General features: G+C 45.0%; 1 protein-coding gene across 1 annotated transcript in view; it reads left to right on the top strand.

Annotated features, from left to right (window-relative positions):
- GALNT14 (polypeptide N-acetylgalactosaminyltransferase 14) overlaps nucleotides 1-15,894 on the top strand; it is a 210,468-nt gene extending 194,574 nt beyond the window's left edge. Inside the window, exons 13-15 of the mRNA XM_015413873.1 lie at nucleotides 500-644; nucleotides 11,565-11,684; nucleotides 14,013-15,894. Coding sequence (XP_015269359.1) covers nucleotides 500-644; nucleotides 11,565-11,684; nucleotides 14,013-14,171 — 424 coding nt within the window. The 3' untranslated portion in view covers nucleotides 14,172-15,894. The remainder of the gene's footprint in view (nucleotides 1-499; nucleotides 645-11,564; nucleotides 11,685-14,012) is intronic.
- Nucleotides 15,895-16,103: the final 209 nt, after the last annotated feature.

Genomic DNA, 16,103 nt, shown 5'->3' on the forward strand with positions numbered 1-16,103 from the left:
ACCAGAAACAATGTCTGTGAAACATTTCAGTCTGGGGAAGAGCAGGCTGAGATGGGACATAATTGCACTATTTAAGTACTTGGAAGGCTGTCACTTAGAGGGAGGCAGGGAACTGTTCCTGTTGGCAGCAGAGGACAGGACTCGCAATAATGGCTGGACATTAGGAAAAATATCTTTACAGTAAGAGTAGTCCAGCAGTGGAATCGGCCACCTAGGGAGGTGGGGAGCTCCCCCTCAATGGCAATCTTCAAGCAGCAGCTGGACAAACACTTGTCAGGGATGCTCTAGGCCAGTGGTGGCGAACCTATGGCACAGGTGCCAGAGGTGGCACTCAGAGCCCTCTGAGTGAAGGATGGAGTATAAATCCAGTCCCTTCTTCTCTTCTCTTCTTCTTCCTTTGTAGTCCAAATTCAACTTTTCTGTCCCCTATATCACATTTGTGATCCTCTCCCCTACCTCAGTAAAACTGACTATCCTTATTCTGGGTCTCTCTTCCTAGAATTCCTGAGGAATCACTCTACCAATCTGGGATAATACGGCAAAGACAGAGATGCCTGGAAGCCCAGAAATCTGAGGGACAGGAGTTCCCAGTTGTGATCTTGAATCCCTGTATTATCAGCAAGACCACAGCTGCAGTGGCACAGGTAACCTTTAGGACCTGGCACAGTACAACAAATATAAAGAATACTATTAATCTTTTGGTGGGGCATTTAAAAGAGTCCTTATCACATTCATCATCATAATACTGCAAGATAAACCCATTCTATAGATGGATAAATGGAAGCTGAGAAAGTGACGCTGAGATTCACTGACTTGATTTCATGGCTAAAGTGGAATGTTTATTTGCAAAACCTACCCTTGGCTTTTCTGTCTGAATAGTGTCAGTGCAACATCATAAAAACATCAAAACCAATAAAAAATGTAAGGTATACAAGAGTCAAAACAAAACAGACATCTACAAAATGAAGACAGTAACAAAACAGTAACACAGAGAAGGCACATTCATGCCATCAGTAGTCACCAAGTGCATTGCCAGAAGCAAGGCCAATCTGCAGATTCAATAACAACTAAACATTCTTTGGTAAATAAACATATCTTTTTCATAGTACACTCTCCCAAACCAAACTTTCTTGGTTTCCACAGTAAACACAGCAATTCAACAAAACAGTAAAATAGCTCTATCTGCTGTTGGGCGGCCAGTCACCTCAAGACTGGATTACTGTAATGCCCTCTACATGGGGCTGCCCCTGTCTCAAATCCGGAAGCTGCAGCTGGTGCAAAATGCCGTGGCCAGGCTTTTGGTGGGACTCCCTATTTGGGAGCACATCCAACCTGTGCTAAAGACATTCCACTGGCTGCCTATAGCATACCGGATTCATCTCAAGGTGCTGGTTATTATCTTTAAAGCCCTTTATGGCCAGGGACCAACATACCTGAGGAACCGCCTTTCCCCATATGTACCCCAGAGGCTGCTGCGATCAGGGACCCAGAACTGACTGGCCCTCCTGAGCATCAAGGAGGCCAGGTTAGTAACAACTAGGGCCAGGGTGTTTTTGGTGGCGGCTCCACTCTGGTGGAATGAGCTCCCAGAAGAGACCAGGGCCCTGTGGGACCTTTTACAGTTCCGCAGGGCCTGTAAAATGGAGCTCTTCCACCAGGCCTTTGGAGCCGCCACCAGCACTACTAACACCTGAGAGCCTATGGTGGGAGAGCCCTGACCCCCTGGGTCCTCTAATTACTGCCTGAGCTAATCACCCAGGACAACTGAAGAAGATCGAAGAGCTGACTGCAAGATGAGGAAACCAAATTACTAGCACTTTATTACGTCTATGGTTTTAGCTTTGTTATTTGTATTAAGTTATGTTTGATAATTTTAAATTATATTATTGGACGTTTTATTCGGTTCTTGTGTAAGCCGCCCTGAGCCGGCTTCGGCCGGGAGGGCGGGGTAAAAATCTAATCAATCAATCAAATCAATCAATCAATCAACACTAACACAACATGCCAATAAAAGCAGCATAGGCCAGCATAACATTTCTTGAGCAGAGCAACGTATTTGAAAGATTAGCAGGTGTCATGCCAGGTGAAGTCCTACAAGAGAAAAGGACCTCTGAAGGTGAGGTATAGGAAGCAGAGCTGGTGATGAAGAAATTAAAAGTGGCTTAGGCATGTGGGAGGAGGCCATCCCGGACTTCTGGGAATGTAAAGGCCAAAATCAGACCTTCATATTGAACTCAGGAAAGATCAGGCAGCCTGTGAAGTTCAGCTAGTGAGCTGTGTAAGAAGTAGGGCTGCCAAGTGGGGGCGGGGGGCAGGTAAACCCCTGCTTCGGAGGCCCAATTTCCACCACCGTGGAATCGGGCCCCGGGGGGAACTCCGCCCCCCAAAGCGCAGCGTGGCTGCATCACCTCTGGTGACGCAACCATGTCAATCACGTTGGGGGTGTGGCCCCGATCGTCGGAGGGAAAACTCTATGGTTTTCCCTCTGACGATTGGGGCCACGCCTTCAGCATGATTGATGTTGTGTGTCACCTCCGGTGACGTGCTGGCAGTGTGCGCGCGCACCTCGAGGGACGGCTCCTGGAGCCCAGCGAGGCTCCCCCGCCAGTAAGATTTTTTGACTTGGCAACCCTAGTAAGAAGTCTTAATAGCACCTCCAAAAGCCATGCAGTTAAGGTAGAAAATGGAATCAGGAAAAAGCCCTGCCTTTGGCAACGTTAGCTCTTGCCTCCAAAAGAAAGTACCCAAAGCCAGGAAGGTCTCAGAGGACAAATAGATTTGTGCAGAAGTGCCTCAGCGTATATGTTGTGCTGTGAGAACACCTCTTTCAGGACTGAGGCTATTGCCAGCCCTCCACTTCTGAGTTCAACTACTACTCTGAAGTGATCTTCTGTAATTGCCTGTTGGGTGGATCAGTTTTTTGTTTCTCAAGGGGAAGTTGTTATGCATAATGAATAAGCTATTTTATGGTTTGTGGGGCCAGCTGATCTACTCTCCATGATATCCACTGTCTAAAAGGGCATTTCCAGGTTGCCATCATTATTATTCAGATGTGATCATGTTTTCAAAACTGGAGCCATGCAGACATTCTCCCAGCATCACAGAGAAGGCACATCCATACTAATGGTAGTCATCAAGTGCACTGCCAGAGCCCAAGGCCAATCTGGAGGTACAAAAAAAGACACCAGGTATATTTCAGATGGGATATTTCAGAACACAGTTTCAGGATTGTGCTCTTTGAATGCTCTTCCATGTAAAACAAAACAAGAAACAGAAAAACCCAGAACCCTGCCCGCAAAAACATGCCTAGCCTTTTCTGTGCCATGCTGGTTTTCCATGTGCTGAAAGGTTTTACTTGGGTGGGTATTCAAGGAAGCAATCTACCACCTGCATTTCTGGCTTTTCCTTTGATATGAGTGTAAGACTTGGATTTCCCTTCAGTATTCATTGCCCCTCTGCTCATGTGAAAGAATTCCCCACGTGGTAATACTGCAAACTGCTGTATGTCTCTCTCACCCCACTTGCCACCTTTAAAAACACCTCATTTGGTTCCTGGCATTTTCCAGGTCATAGTAATTTTTGAACTAAAACCACTTCTACTCACTAAAAATGTGGGCAAGAGTTGCTTTGTGATGACGGTTACAGCTTAAAAGTGGCACTACTAATAACATTTGCAAACTTGCTCCCTGATCAGTGCCCTGATCCAAAGGGCCAGTGTGCAGCTCTTGCTTTGGGAATATCATATCACCGATATTTGCAGCATCCCTAGTATCAAAGCAGCAAGGGCTCCGTCATTCCACTAGATAGGCCACATTGCACCCCCATGAAGCGCTCCCCTTACCTTCACTGAGCATCTGTCTGGGCTCTGGATGCAGGCTACAATCACACAACTCTTCTTCAAGGATTGGAAGAATCAAATGAGAACTATAATTTCCTCTCATCTTTCAGACCTATTTACTCTTTTGTCTAGTTTAACAACAGTGCAGAATTGCACTGATTTATTTTAGTTCCTGCTCTGCATTCATTCAATATTAAATTGCCTGGTAAAGGAGAAAGAGCTTAATGAGGCCAACCTCATTCTCCCCTCCCCCAAACTGCTAAAGGGGGGAAAATATGCAGTGTCAATCAGAGTGTATTCTCTTAACTAAATTAACAATTAGGTACCATTTATAACAAAAAGGTGTTCTGCCCCTCCCTGAACTGAAAAAAGAAATTACAATTTTGACACGATGGTACTGAGTGTTCAGCTATATGTCAGCCAATACTCAGAACCGCAACCCTGCTCTCCCTGTGTCTATGATTTCAAGCCATGACATCTTCATTCCCAAATTATACTGCCTCAAGATGTAAAAGATTCTTTTAGGTACCTGTGTATATGAAGGACGAAATACTGCCTTTCCTGTATAGCAGGCTTTATTCGGGAAACGAGGACAACAACCCAGACTTATGGGCAAACAGAAATTCCAATAAACCAGTGGTATTAATGTCATCTCATTGGTGCCCACAAATAACTCATTCCAGCAAGCTCCCATTGCTTTCAGTAAAAAATGTTCACAGTAAAGAATTTATTTATTGAGATTGTATTTATTTAAATTTTCTTTTCACCTGGCAATAGCCAGGGGGTCTAGGCAGGTAAATATATATTTTTAAATTGCACAAACAGACCAGTTAATAGAAGACGGGGGAATCCACTAAAGCCTCCGTCCTTAATACCCATTAGTGCCTGCTGTTAAGCACCAGCCCACTGCATCATCTTTACAATGCTCATGACAGTTATGCAGGGGCTCTGTCTTTGGACCCTGAAGGCGACCTTGGTGCAGATCCTGACCTGGAGTACCAACCAGTGTTACCTCTAAGGTGAGTTAGTGTGAGCTAGCTCACAGTTTTTTAGCCTCCAGCTCACACATTTTTGTCTTAGCTCAGGAAAGATGGCTCCAGAGCAAACTAATTTTATGCAGCAGCCAAACTACTTGCTCACAACTTTAATGCCAGTAGCTCACAAAGTAGAATTTCTGCTCACAGGACTCCACAGCTTAGAGGGAACATTGTGCCTTACTGACTTGGATGGATACAGCCATTGACCCAGAGGAGACCCACGGCACAGGCTGTGGCATCCCTTTGTTCTCCCTCCCTTGCACATCTTTAGCTTGCACAACACAATCCACCTTGTCCTGATGTCAAGTAGAATCACAGGGTACTTTTTGCAGTGTGGAGTCTTTCAAAACGCCATTGCTGCTTTTCCTACATGCACAGGTCAGCCCATGAGCAGCCTGTGGTTCCTCACATCTGCTGTGTCAATAGGTGGAAACAGTGGGTGGGGCTGCAGAGCATGTGTCTGCTGATTGTCATCAGATGGGCCCCACTGGTTTTTCTGTGCTCAGTTGCACAGCACTTCCCCTTTAAGATGACCTGCAAACTTGTTCTCCAAGTCGTCTGAGCAGCCCAAATAGCCCAGCTTAGCACCGGCTCTCCAGAGCTTGGGAACTAAGCAGGGTTGGTCACAATCAGTACTTGGATGGGAGACCCCAGAGGAAGACTGGGGTCACTACATGGAGGAAGGCAACGGCAAACCACCTTTGCTCGCCTTTTGCTTGGAACACCCCATGGAGCACCACGCGTTGGCTAAGACTCAATGGCACATTCTTCTTCTACACAAAACCAGACCACTGATCGATCAAGGTCAGTACTGTCTGATCTGACTGCCAGCAACTCTCCAGCATCTCAGGTCTTTTACATCAGCTGCTACCACTTGAGATGCTGAGAACTGAACCTGGGACCTTCTGCATGCAAAGCAGATGCTCGACCACTGAGTCACAGCCACGGAGTCCGTTGCCTCCCATTCCCAGATGTGTTCTACCACAACTGTTCTATATTTACACTCCCGGAATTATTTTTAAAAACCCACCATTTTATTGCCCATGATAAATGTGACTCCCCCAAAATTTCATTCCGAGATGCTTTGCCCTTGAGACCAATTTAGTCAGTAGCAGAGAAAGAAGAGACTTGGCTTCCTCGTTCCCCGTTACTTTCATAGCTGCACATGGCCTGGCTTATGCTAATGCCTGTGAGAGAGAGAGAGAGAGAGAGAGAGAGGCTGGGGGGAGCTCCCTTTGGAGCCTCCTCTGTACAGAGCACACAGCAGCCATGGCAAGCGATCCATGACCAACCCACCCCTGCCCCCTTCTGAAACGGAGTGTGCTGCCTCTGTGGTGCCGCTGCAAATCAGAAGCTTGGCATTTTCTGGTCTTGTTTATGTCTCGTTTGCGAAAGGAATGGATTGATTTAGCCCTTCACCAGAGAAATGCATCTGAGGGTAAATAATTGATCGTAATTTTGCCCTGGTTTTGTCTAATGAAGATGTCACCGTTTGGCTGGTGCATTGGCTTTCTGTTAGAACAGAGCATCAGTTGATATTAAACTTTGCAGTAACCTTCTTGGAATGGATTTTTGACTCTGGGATTCATTTAATAAACCCATTAATCATTAGCAGTTCCAAGAAAGCTGACAAGCTTTAGAAAAGAAATCAGAAGCCTCTTAGGCCTGGATACACTTGAGCACATCGTCAACAGCAGCAGTAGCATCAAAATGACTGTGCGCGGGGAAAGTGGCTGTCAGTCTCTGGAAATTGAAAGGAAAAAGAGAGAGAAGAAAAGAAATAGACAGCCGGGCTGCAGCCCCGGCTGCCTCTCAAAATATCTTGTGACTGTGGGTGAATCACCAGCTTGGCTGTTTGTTAGTGCATTATTTTGGTCTTGACATTGTGGGAAATGCATCCAGATGCTCTGATGTAGCAGCTTTCTCCCAGAGGATTCTCCTACTTGGACAAGGTGAGCACCTCCACCAAGGCAAGGGGACAGTGGTTTGAACCTCCCCTAGTGTAGCTAAGGCAAACCGGTCATGAGTTCGAGGGCAACCTGGCCAACTGGAAATTGCCACGAAGAGATTGTCGATCTGAAGCCTGTGTGAGGAGGTATCCTAGGGAACGAAGAAGCAAATGACTGCCCTACCCCTGCACTATTATCCTGCTTGAATGCCCACAGTAGGGTGGTAGCCTGCCTGTAGGTTTAGCCGAGGCATTTGAGCACATGAATCTGCCTTATACTGAGTCAGACTCTTAACCTATCAGCGTCAGTATTGTCTGAGTGGCAGCCACTCTTGAGGGTCTCAGGTAGAGATTCTTTCACATCACCTGGTTCTTTCAACTGCAACTGGGATTTTCTGCATGCAAAGCCAGATGCCCTGTGAGTGAGCTCCAGCCCTTTGCTAAGACAGCCCGCTCTTCAAAACTCTTCCCTTAAGGAGACCCAACTCAGTCTCTCATAACAATTGCTCTTAGTGGGTCGTGGATCTAATTTCATTAGTGATAGTTTACTGGTGTTCCGTAAAGGTTCATTTCTGAACATGGAAACACGTTCGCCATCATCTAGCAGTGCCTCCCTTAGGGTATGGACTACACATTCCACTTTGAATGGTGAGAAATACAGAATTAACCAGCCCTGAAAGATCACACGGAGGAGGAACTTGTTCTTAGCAACAGGGTTCCTGCTGAACTGAGGGCCAGCACATTCGTACGGCAAAGTGAGATGGCAAGGGCAGAATGGGAAGTTGAAATGACCCAGGAGCAAGTCAAGCTGAGTGGGTACTGTGGTGCTGCGAGCCATCATTGCAGGCGCTCACAGCCAGCCAGCAGTGCCAATGCTTGGGGGGGGGGGGGGGGGGGGGGTGCCCTTGCTGAAGGCTTTGGATTCACAATGCTTCCCTTGGAACAGAGTGGCAATAGGGACTAAACCTTCTCATCATCTCTGGCACTGGGTGAACCAACTTCTGCAGGGATGTGTATGCAATTAATGCATCCATGTGTAGCCTGGGCATTTTGCTAGTACAATATTTCATATTTTCCCCCACCCAGTGCCAGCCTACAATCCATCCTTTTTCCTCTAATACCATCTTGTATTTTGCTTAAAGAGTGCATCTCATGCCCTGGAAATTTTCCTTACAGATGCCTCTTTAGTGGGACATGCATTCTGCCCTTGTTTCTTAATGTACTTAGCACAGAAAGGGGCGTTCAGGAAGCCTTTCATGTGTGTAGTGGAAGCAGTCAAGTAGCGAAGCAGCAAATAAAATTGCACCTTGCTGGAAGACAAGCAAAATTCTTGTGAAAAGTGTTGGAAGGTAGTGTGGTAGGAAAGGCCATAGAGAAAAATAGAAGGGTTGGGGGGGGGGGGTGTTTCAGCAGTTCATGCTCCAAATGGTGACTCACTTCATATGCTAACGATTTCCCATTGAAATCCCAGCTACATTAACGCTGTTGGAGGCTTGGGACTATTTCTCAGAGCTTTAACATCATTCAAGGTGACACCTGTCACTGCTCCTCAGCGTCATAATGAATTCAAGAAATAATGTAAAGTATCATCTTTGGCTGACTTTCGTAAGGCTGGTGAGGCACCCCTTCCCTCCTCTGCCATTTAATCAGATGAAAAACAGATGGCGGCCTCTGATAAAAATACAGAAAATCTTCAGAACATGGCTGTCATTTACTAGGGGAAAGGGGGGGGGAGCAGCCTCCTCCTCCTCCACCGTGACCTTGTTTTACCTCTGCTCACTCCACTATCATTATGTCAGTTACAAGATGGAAACTTTATAGCTATATTCATTCAGGATCCAGAAGCTGAAACAGCCTCTTTTCGCATTCAGTGTGGTGGCCATGTCATGCAAGTGCTTTTGATGCTTGCAAAAACAAACAAAATATCTGCCTGCTTCTTCTTTTTTGTCAACCTGAATGGATTATACACATGATGAAGATATCGTCTAAGTGCTCCCCCTCACACACAAATCCCACTGAACTGAGTCATTCCTTTGGAGATATTTGTAGTAGTGGTGCAGAGATATGGCCGTAGTGATCCATGCTGTAATGCACTCTGTGTGGAGCTGACTTTGAAAATGGTTTTGGAAACTTCAGCTGGTCCAAAATGCAGCAACCAGGCTACTGTCAGGGGTTGGTTACAGGAATCATATTACTCCTGTGCTGAATGATCTGCATTTGCTACCCATCTGTTTCCAGGCACAATTCAAAACGCTGGCTCTAAACCTTCTAAGTCCCTAAATGGCTTGAGGTCAGGGTACTTGAAGGATTGTTTCCTCCCATACTATCCAGCCTGCCAGTTAACATCTGCCTCTCAAGCCCTGCTCTCTGTGCCCCCACCTTCGGAAGTAAGCCAGGTGACAATTAGAGGCGGGGCGTTTCCCATGGTGCACCTTGATGCTGGAGTGCCCTCCCCCTCAAGGCTCACCGGGCACCTGCTTTACTTTTTTTAGGTGCCCAGCTCAGATACAACTTTTTTTTACTGGCTCTTACTTGGGGATTTATCTTATCAGCTTTTTCATGGTCTGCAATGTTTTATGGATAGTTTTCATGCTGCTTATGTCTAACGTCTTGTGTTTTACACTGTGTTTTTTAATTGTAAGTCGCCTCAGGCAGGATTCTGAAGAGGTACCATAGAAATAATTCTAAATAAATAAGTGTTTAAAAATTGGGGCGCAGATGATATAGTCCGCCTGAATGACAGCTAGCTACGTTCATCGGTCTTGCCCCATTAGCCCTCCCTGTGGCCTTCCTGGGGCATTTGGTGCTCCATAGCGGGAAACAGGATGATGGACTAAGTGGGCCCTTGGCCTGACCCAGAAGGGCTTTTCTTATGATCTTCAAGCAGAGTCAGAAGGGGGGGGGGAGGAGATGGTCAAACAGAAGTCCTCAGAGTGATTGTATGATTATGGCCCATGTTCTTTCTCCCTGGTTATGAGATGTTCTTGCCCTATTTCTAGTCTTCTAATGCGCAGTGCAATTCATTTATTTTAACCATTTATATCCTACCCTCCGACCAGAGAACTGGTTTCTCTGTTGGTAGCAAAGCATTGAAAACTATTTAAAATCAAAAGAAAAGCCAAAGATAGAAATTCATTTTCCAAAATGTGAAACAGTGTACAAACAAACATTTCAAGCACCTACAGTCATTCAAACAAGCTGTCAGCAGAGTTAAAAGGAACTGAATTGCAATCCAAATGAAAACCTGAAGAAGGCATACAGCAGAAGAATAAAGCAACCATTTGGAGGGAGGGGGATAGAAATAAAAAGATAAACATCCCAAAGCCTGGGAGAAAAGTGCATCTTCACCAGGTATGCTGCTTCTAATTTCCATCCCCCCACGCACACCTCTGAAAAAGGAGGGAGGCAGAGCAGGATCCAATAGGAAAACTCAGATAGGAAGGAATATAAGGCTTCAAGCCATTTAGGGCTTTTAAAATAATCACCAGCGCTTCGAATTGGGCCTGGAAGCAGACTCTGTCTGGCAGTTATAAAATGTTGCATCGGATTCTGAATGTGGGACGTCTGGCATTATGGATATATAAGTGATTTAGTCATTGTTCTTACTATTATAATTACAGAGAAAGGCCAGCAGCATCTCAAATATAATTTTAAATTAGAGTGTGGAAAGTGTCAGCTATAGCTTGCATGTGTTTTATGTTAATATGCCTAGATCTTTTTGAATTAGGCCGCATTCTTTCTGTGCCCACATACACAGCTACTTGGATTTTCATACTGGGAGCTCCTACTCTTATTCAATTACCGTAGCAACAGCAGCATCAAGGTTTGCACCCTAGATTCTGGCAGGATTTTGGATTTCACAGTTGATGCGCCACCAGCAACCTTCCAATCAGGATCCCAGAGCTGTCATAGATGTTCAGTTGGAGACATGTTGACCTTCCCACTACCTTCTTTCTAATAATTGTCTTCCTAGTGTTGTCCTATCCGTAAGAATGTCAGTCCGTCACTCTCTTCCACTTAATGCTTTGACATTTGCACATGGCTAGATCAATGAGGAAATGACAGCAAAAGCGTTGGAGGCAGAGTGATTGGACAAGAAGGTGAGGAAATCACACAGTGGAAAACTAGATTTGGGAGCCCTCAGCATAAGCAACAGTAGCTTGTACTGTGTGTCTAGAATAAAGAGAGAGATGTCTGATCCAAAGAGAGGATGCTTGCAAGGACCATATTTGGAGCATAAGGAAAGAGAAAAAAAGAGTCGTATAAAACTAAGCGGTAAAGGTTAGACCAAGTGGAGGACAATCAGAAGGACAACATAATGTGAAAAGTAAGTTAAGGAGGAAGCAACCATCGTTAATTGCCATAGGTGCTAGGGAGACCAAAGAGAATTAGAAGTGGATTTTAAAAAATCACTGATTCAAACCTCCTAAGATTGTTGGCTCGTCACATGTGCATTTACTGTTGGCCGTGATTAAAACAAGCATTGTGCAACTCACATTACTTGGCCCACAGAGAAGTGATCAGGATCTTAGTGAATTGAATGCAATGAGAAAGCCCCATGTTAGAAAAGGTCAGAAAGTGTTCATTGAACACAGGCAAAATAATAGTGAGAAGGCTGAAGAAGAGATTGTGAGGGTGATCTGTGCATGCTAGAATGCAAAGGAGACAATGGAAGATGACTGAGTGATAAGAGGGAAATGGAATTAAAGAGAAATGAGACTTTTATGTTCTCTTATTTCAGGAATGGATATATACTTACAACCAGCACATTCGTCACAGTCAATTATGCTTGTCCGTACAAACCCTCTTTCCAGGTTCCCAGGTGGTGCTCTTACCTTGTAAAGAAGGGGATGGAAAGCAGGTATGGATGTTCTTTCTCTAACAGTCTTGAAAACAGATTTCAACTTTCCAATATATAGTTGTGAGGAGGACACGGCCGGGTCCCTCCTGACTCCTCAGGGGAATGGGTCCCAGGCGTGCCAAAGTTCCGACATCAGGGGGCAGATGGATCCCTACGGGGATTCCCCAAGGGACCCAGGATTCTTCCCTGCCGCCCTTGCCAGGGCTGCCCTGCAACAAAGGGGGGAGACCGGGGGAGGAGTTTCAGCTGGGCTGCCCGACAAGGCCCCGACCAGGAAGGTGAAGGGTGGGGGAAGTTCACGGTGGGACCCAAGCCAACCGATTGTAACCCCAAGGCTCGGCTGCTCTAAGGTGTGGGCGGCGGAATGAGCAGGGAGGAAGAGGAGCAATAAAGAGCAGGGAGGCAGAAACCAGGGAGGATTGCCAGAACCCTAGGACTGGACGCGAGGAGGGAGACTTGAGCAGCCACCCCATCCACTTGTACGCATCTGATAGGGGGACGGCTGCCAATAGGGGAAGGGGAAGTAAACATCCCAGGCGAATTCTGAGGCGACGCCTGACCTGCAGCCGCTCCCACTTCGACCTGGACTCATCCCGCCACCCGGACTCGCCAATGGCACATGCGGGGTCTGACAACTGTACCATCAGAGAAAAGTTATTTTTCTCAGTGATTTCACTAAAGCCCTAAAGATGTATCAATGAAATTGAAAATGTCCACTGGCACATTGGTCCTTTTCTCTACTCAATAGACACTTCATACTTTAGGCAAAGAAGCCTGCAAAATGCACATCCCTCAAGAAATGGTCAGAAACGAGTTGCATTTACTTGGAGCAAGCCAGCTAAAGTTTATGAACAGGAGATTAAGCGTACTGAATTAAATCCAGTATTGCCCAGCAACCTAATCAAAGATCACACAGACTGAACAAGGTAGAATAAAATCAGCGATACACTTTTAAAGCAACATCAAAATCATTTTGTGTTTTTTTTAGTCAGTGTAGGGCCACCATAGTACATTAACATTTCCTATTTCCTTACCTAAACTGGGGCTGGACTAGGGTTGGGTGTAGTCATTAGACAATAAAACATTGGGATTCCAGTTGTGCGTATGCATAAGCTATCCACAGGTGCAAGAACATCAACAGCACGTCTCTCTCCATCTTTGCTTATTCTTTAGTGTCCTTGTGTATGGTAATAGATAGGTTAGGAGACACATCAGTGGTGGCTAGATTGCAGCACAGTAGTAGTTCATGGGTGGACTTCCCACTCATCTCCTGCAATATCCTTAACAATATGTATATGTGTATAGACACTCCAGAGTCAGAAGTCTGGGAACATAAAAAACCCCCAAAACAAAACTGGGGAGACTCTTCTGTCTTCAATTCTATACCATCTACTATTTAAATATATATATATTATTTGTTGAACAGCCATAGTCTCTTTAGAATGACACAGGAGTACCTTTAGAAAAGAGTCCAGTAGCATCTTAAAGACTAACAAAATTTGTGGTAGGGTATGAGCTTTCGTCAGACACTGATCAATTCTTCAGATACAGCAAATAAGCTCAGATACAGAAAATAAGTAGTACCTTGACTGCCTGAGGTGTGAAAATGCAGAAGCAAGTGTCTAGGACCTCATAATGTTGGTTTAAGCAACAAATCTACACTGCATCATAGAAACTGACACATGCTTTCTCGCTCAACCAGCCAAATTATATTTCTCAGGGATTACTCTCTTCGACCATGACACCAGTTAATAAGATGCTCCTTAGAAGTTACTCAGTGGCTTTTGTGCCTACTAAGCACTCACAACCCTCCATTAGTTTAATGAGTTGTTCCTCAGCTTATCTCGGGATCACAACAAACAGGGTTTTATTTGTTAAATGGTTACTGCTCCCTCTAAGCTGTGGAGTCTTGTGAGCAAAAATTCCACTTAGTAAGCTACTGGCATGAAAGTTGTGAGTGAGCAATTTGGCTACTGCATAAATCAGTCTGCTCTGGAACCATCCTTCCTGAGCTAAGACCATAACGTGTGAGCTGGAGGCTAAAAAACTGTGAGCTAGCTCACACTAACTCAGCTTAGAGGGAACACTGGTTACCATGTTGTTTACTTGTTAAATGGTTACCATGAGTTCCAGTTCCTCTTCTGCTAAAAACAAGCTGTTAATACACTGGAATTGGAAACACGAGCAAGAGAATAGATGTGGTGCTGGCTAGATCGTTCCCTCATGCACTGTAACCTGTCACAAAGTCTTAATTCCACTAGCTTAGTCAGGAGTTTCATGGGTCATGCTGAATCTGATCTTTTTGCATTTCTCCTTTCTCTCCCAAAGCGATGGAGTAAAGTCGGTTCTCACATTGAGCACATGGCCACACGTTACTGCCTGGACACTGAAATGGTGGGGGACACCAATGAAAACATGAGAGAAGTCGTAATTAACCCTTGCGAGAGCACGGCCATGAGTCAACGGTGGGAGATGGTGATGTCGTGACCATGCCTGGCAAGAGGATGGTGAATTGAGCCAAGGAGGAGCTTTGTGAAGAACAGCCAAAGCTGTCGTACAAGCTTTGGGGGTGGGGTAGGGGCTTGCCTGATAATAGGGCACAAGCCAAAGAATAAGGACACGCAGCTGTGCCTAGGTTAAATAAAGCACATAAGTGCTGGCTCTGAGAGCCACAGCAGTAATTGGGTCCAGTGGGGCTGTATACCCATATGGTTAAGAACAACACAATCTGAACATTTCTTTCAATAACATCCCTCATCTGCGGTTGAAGCAGAAAAGGCTTCTCATTTTTGAGAAGGAAAAACTGCTGAAATCAGTAAATGTAGTATTTATTTTTGTCATTGCAAAGGTGGTGGGGCAGCCTTGGTTAATAATTGGGAGGCGAGTGGGGAAGAGAGTTTATCTAGTTGTTACAGGAGCACAGAAATGAACATGTTGGGAATTAGCTGAAAAGGCCAACGGATCTTGCACTTTTGATTGATGTAACTGAGCACATCTCTGGAAGAGTGCTGGATCTAAGCTATATTGCACATTATAATTTGTGATCGATGTACTTGTTGTGTGCGAGATACTGTTTATGTCTGGCAGGAGAGTGAGAAAATAAGAATGCATGTGTTGCAGTCTGAGAGAGGTGGTCAAAATCTGTACACATGGAGAAGGTAATGTTTACGACATGTTCTCAACTGCACAAACTGTTTGCCTAGATTTTGGGCAATCTTGGGAAAGAAACCATCAGTGTCCTCTCCTTAAACTGGCAATGGGTGGAGAAGCACAGGGTGCACTTTTTCTTTTCAGAGAGCCCCACAGGTAATACAAAACTGGGTCTTCATTCTCATACTTCCCTGCATTGAGAGTTGACATGCTGAGCACTCTGGGAAATGCAGTTTTTTTGCTTTATACAGAGCACCCAGGAATACTGAAAGCAGAGAGAGAGTGACATTGCTCCTAACCATCCCAGGTGCCCTGTACAGTAAAAAATTATATTGGTCTCTGCTTAATAGTCTTGACAGCTTCTAAGCTTTGGCAAGTGGCCCATCATTGCCAACTGGCAGTACTGGCTATGGTACTGTAGAGCTGTTGAACTCTCCATCACACAACTGCACCGCTAAGACTAAGCACTTGAGATGACTATGGTTGAATACCAGCAAAAGCTGTTCAGAGACTTGGAGGGCAGCATTATAAAGCTATCATTCCCTGTGGGGATAAGACCTTTGTTTTCTCTATGCCATAGAGGTCTCTGATCAAGCACATTTCACAGTTTCATAAAGCACTACAAAAATCAATGTCTTATACCTTCGAGCAACCAGTAATGGTACAGAATTGTGGAATTACCTGGTCTGGATTATAGATTTGAATAGTCTGGAATACATGACCAACATTCCATGCTAATATTGGACTTCCGAATTACAAATCAACCCAGTGCTGGTCATGTGGGAAAGCAGTCCAGTAGTCACTGATGAATTACAAACCAGACCTCGTGAGTGCATTCATCATTACAGGGAATGATAATCATATTATCATACTGCTGTAATGTTTCTGAACAGCGATATCCAGCCTGTCTGTGTGTAGCGAGAGGCTGAGAGTCTTGATTCTATGTGAGAGGGCAGATAACACTGTTGCTTTTTGTGTCTGAGAGGGTCGTGGATGAGCTTGAAATCTCTGGATGATCCTCTATAACTGTAGTGCGTCTCACTGTTTTAAAACATTGGAATAGGGGAAATTTTCACATACATCATAAAACAATATTTTGCTACTTGAATGCCACTATCTTGTGTTTTCTTTGTCCCGTTGTTCATGATGCAGGGATTTGTGAGAGTTTTATATACTAACAAATGGAAGACATGAGTGCCTCTACTGACCATCTCCTTTTTTCATTTGTATATTTAAGTAAAAGATTTACATTAAATCTGTGGCATTAAA

Source organism: Gekko japonicus, unplaced genomic scaffold (assembly GCF_001447785.1).
Source record: "Gekko japonicus isolate JY-2015 unplaced genomic scaffold, Gekko_japonicus_V1.1 scaffold1392, whole genome shotgun sequence".
NCBI classification, from domain to species: domain Eukaryota; kingdom Metazoa; phylum Chordata; class Lepidosauria; order Squamata; family Gekkonidae; genus Gekko; species Gekko japonicus.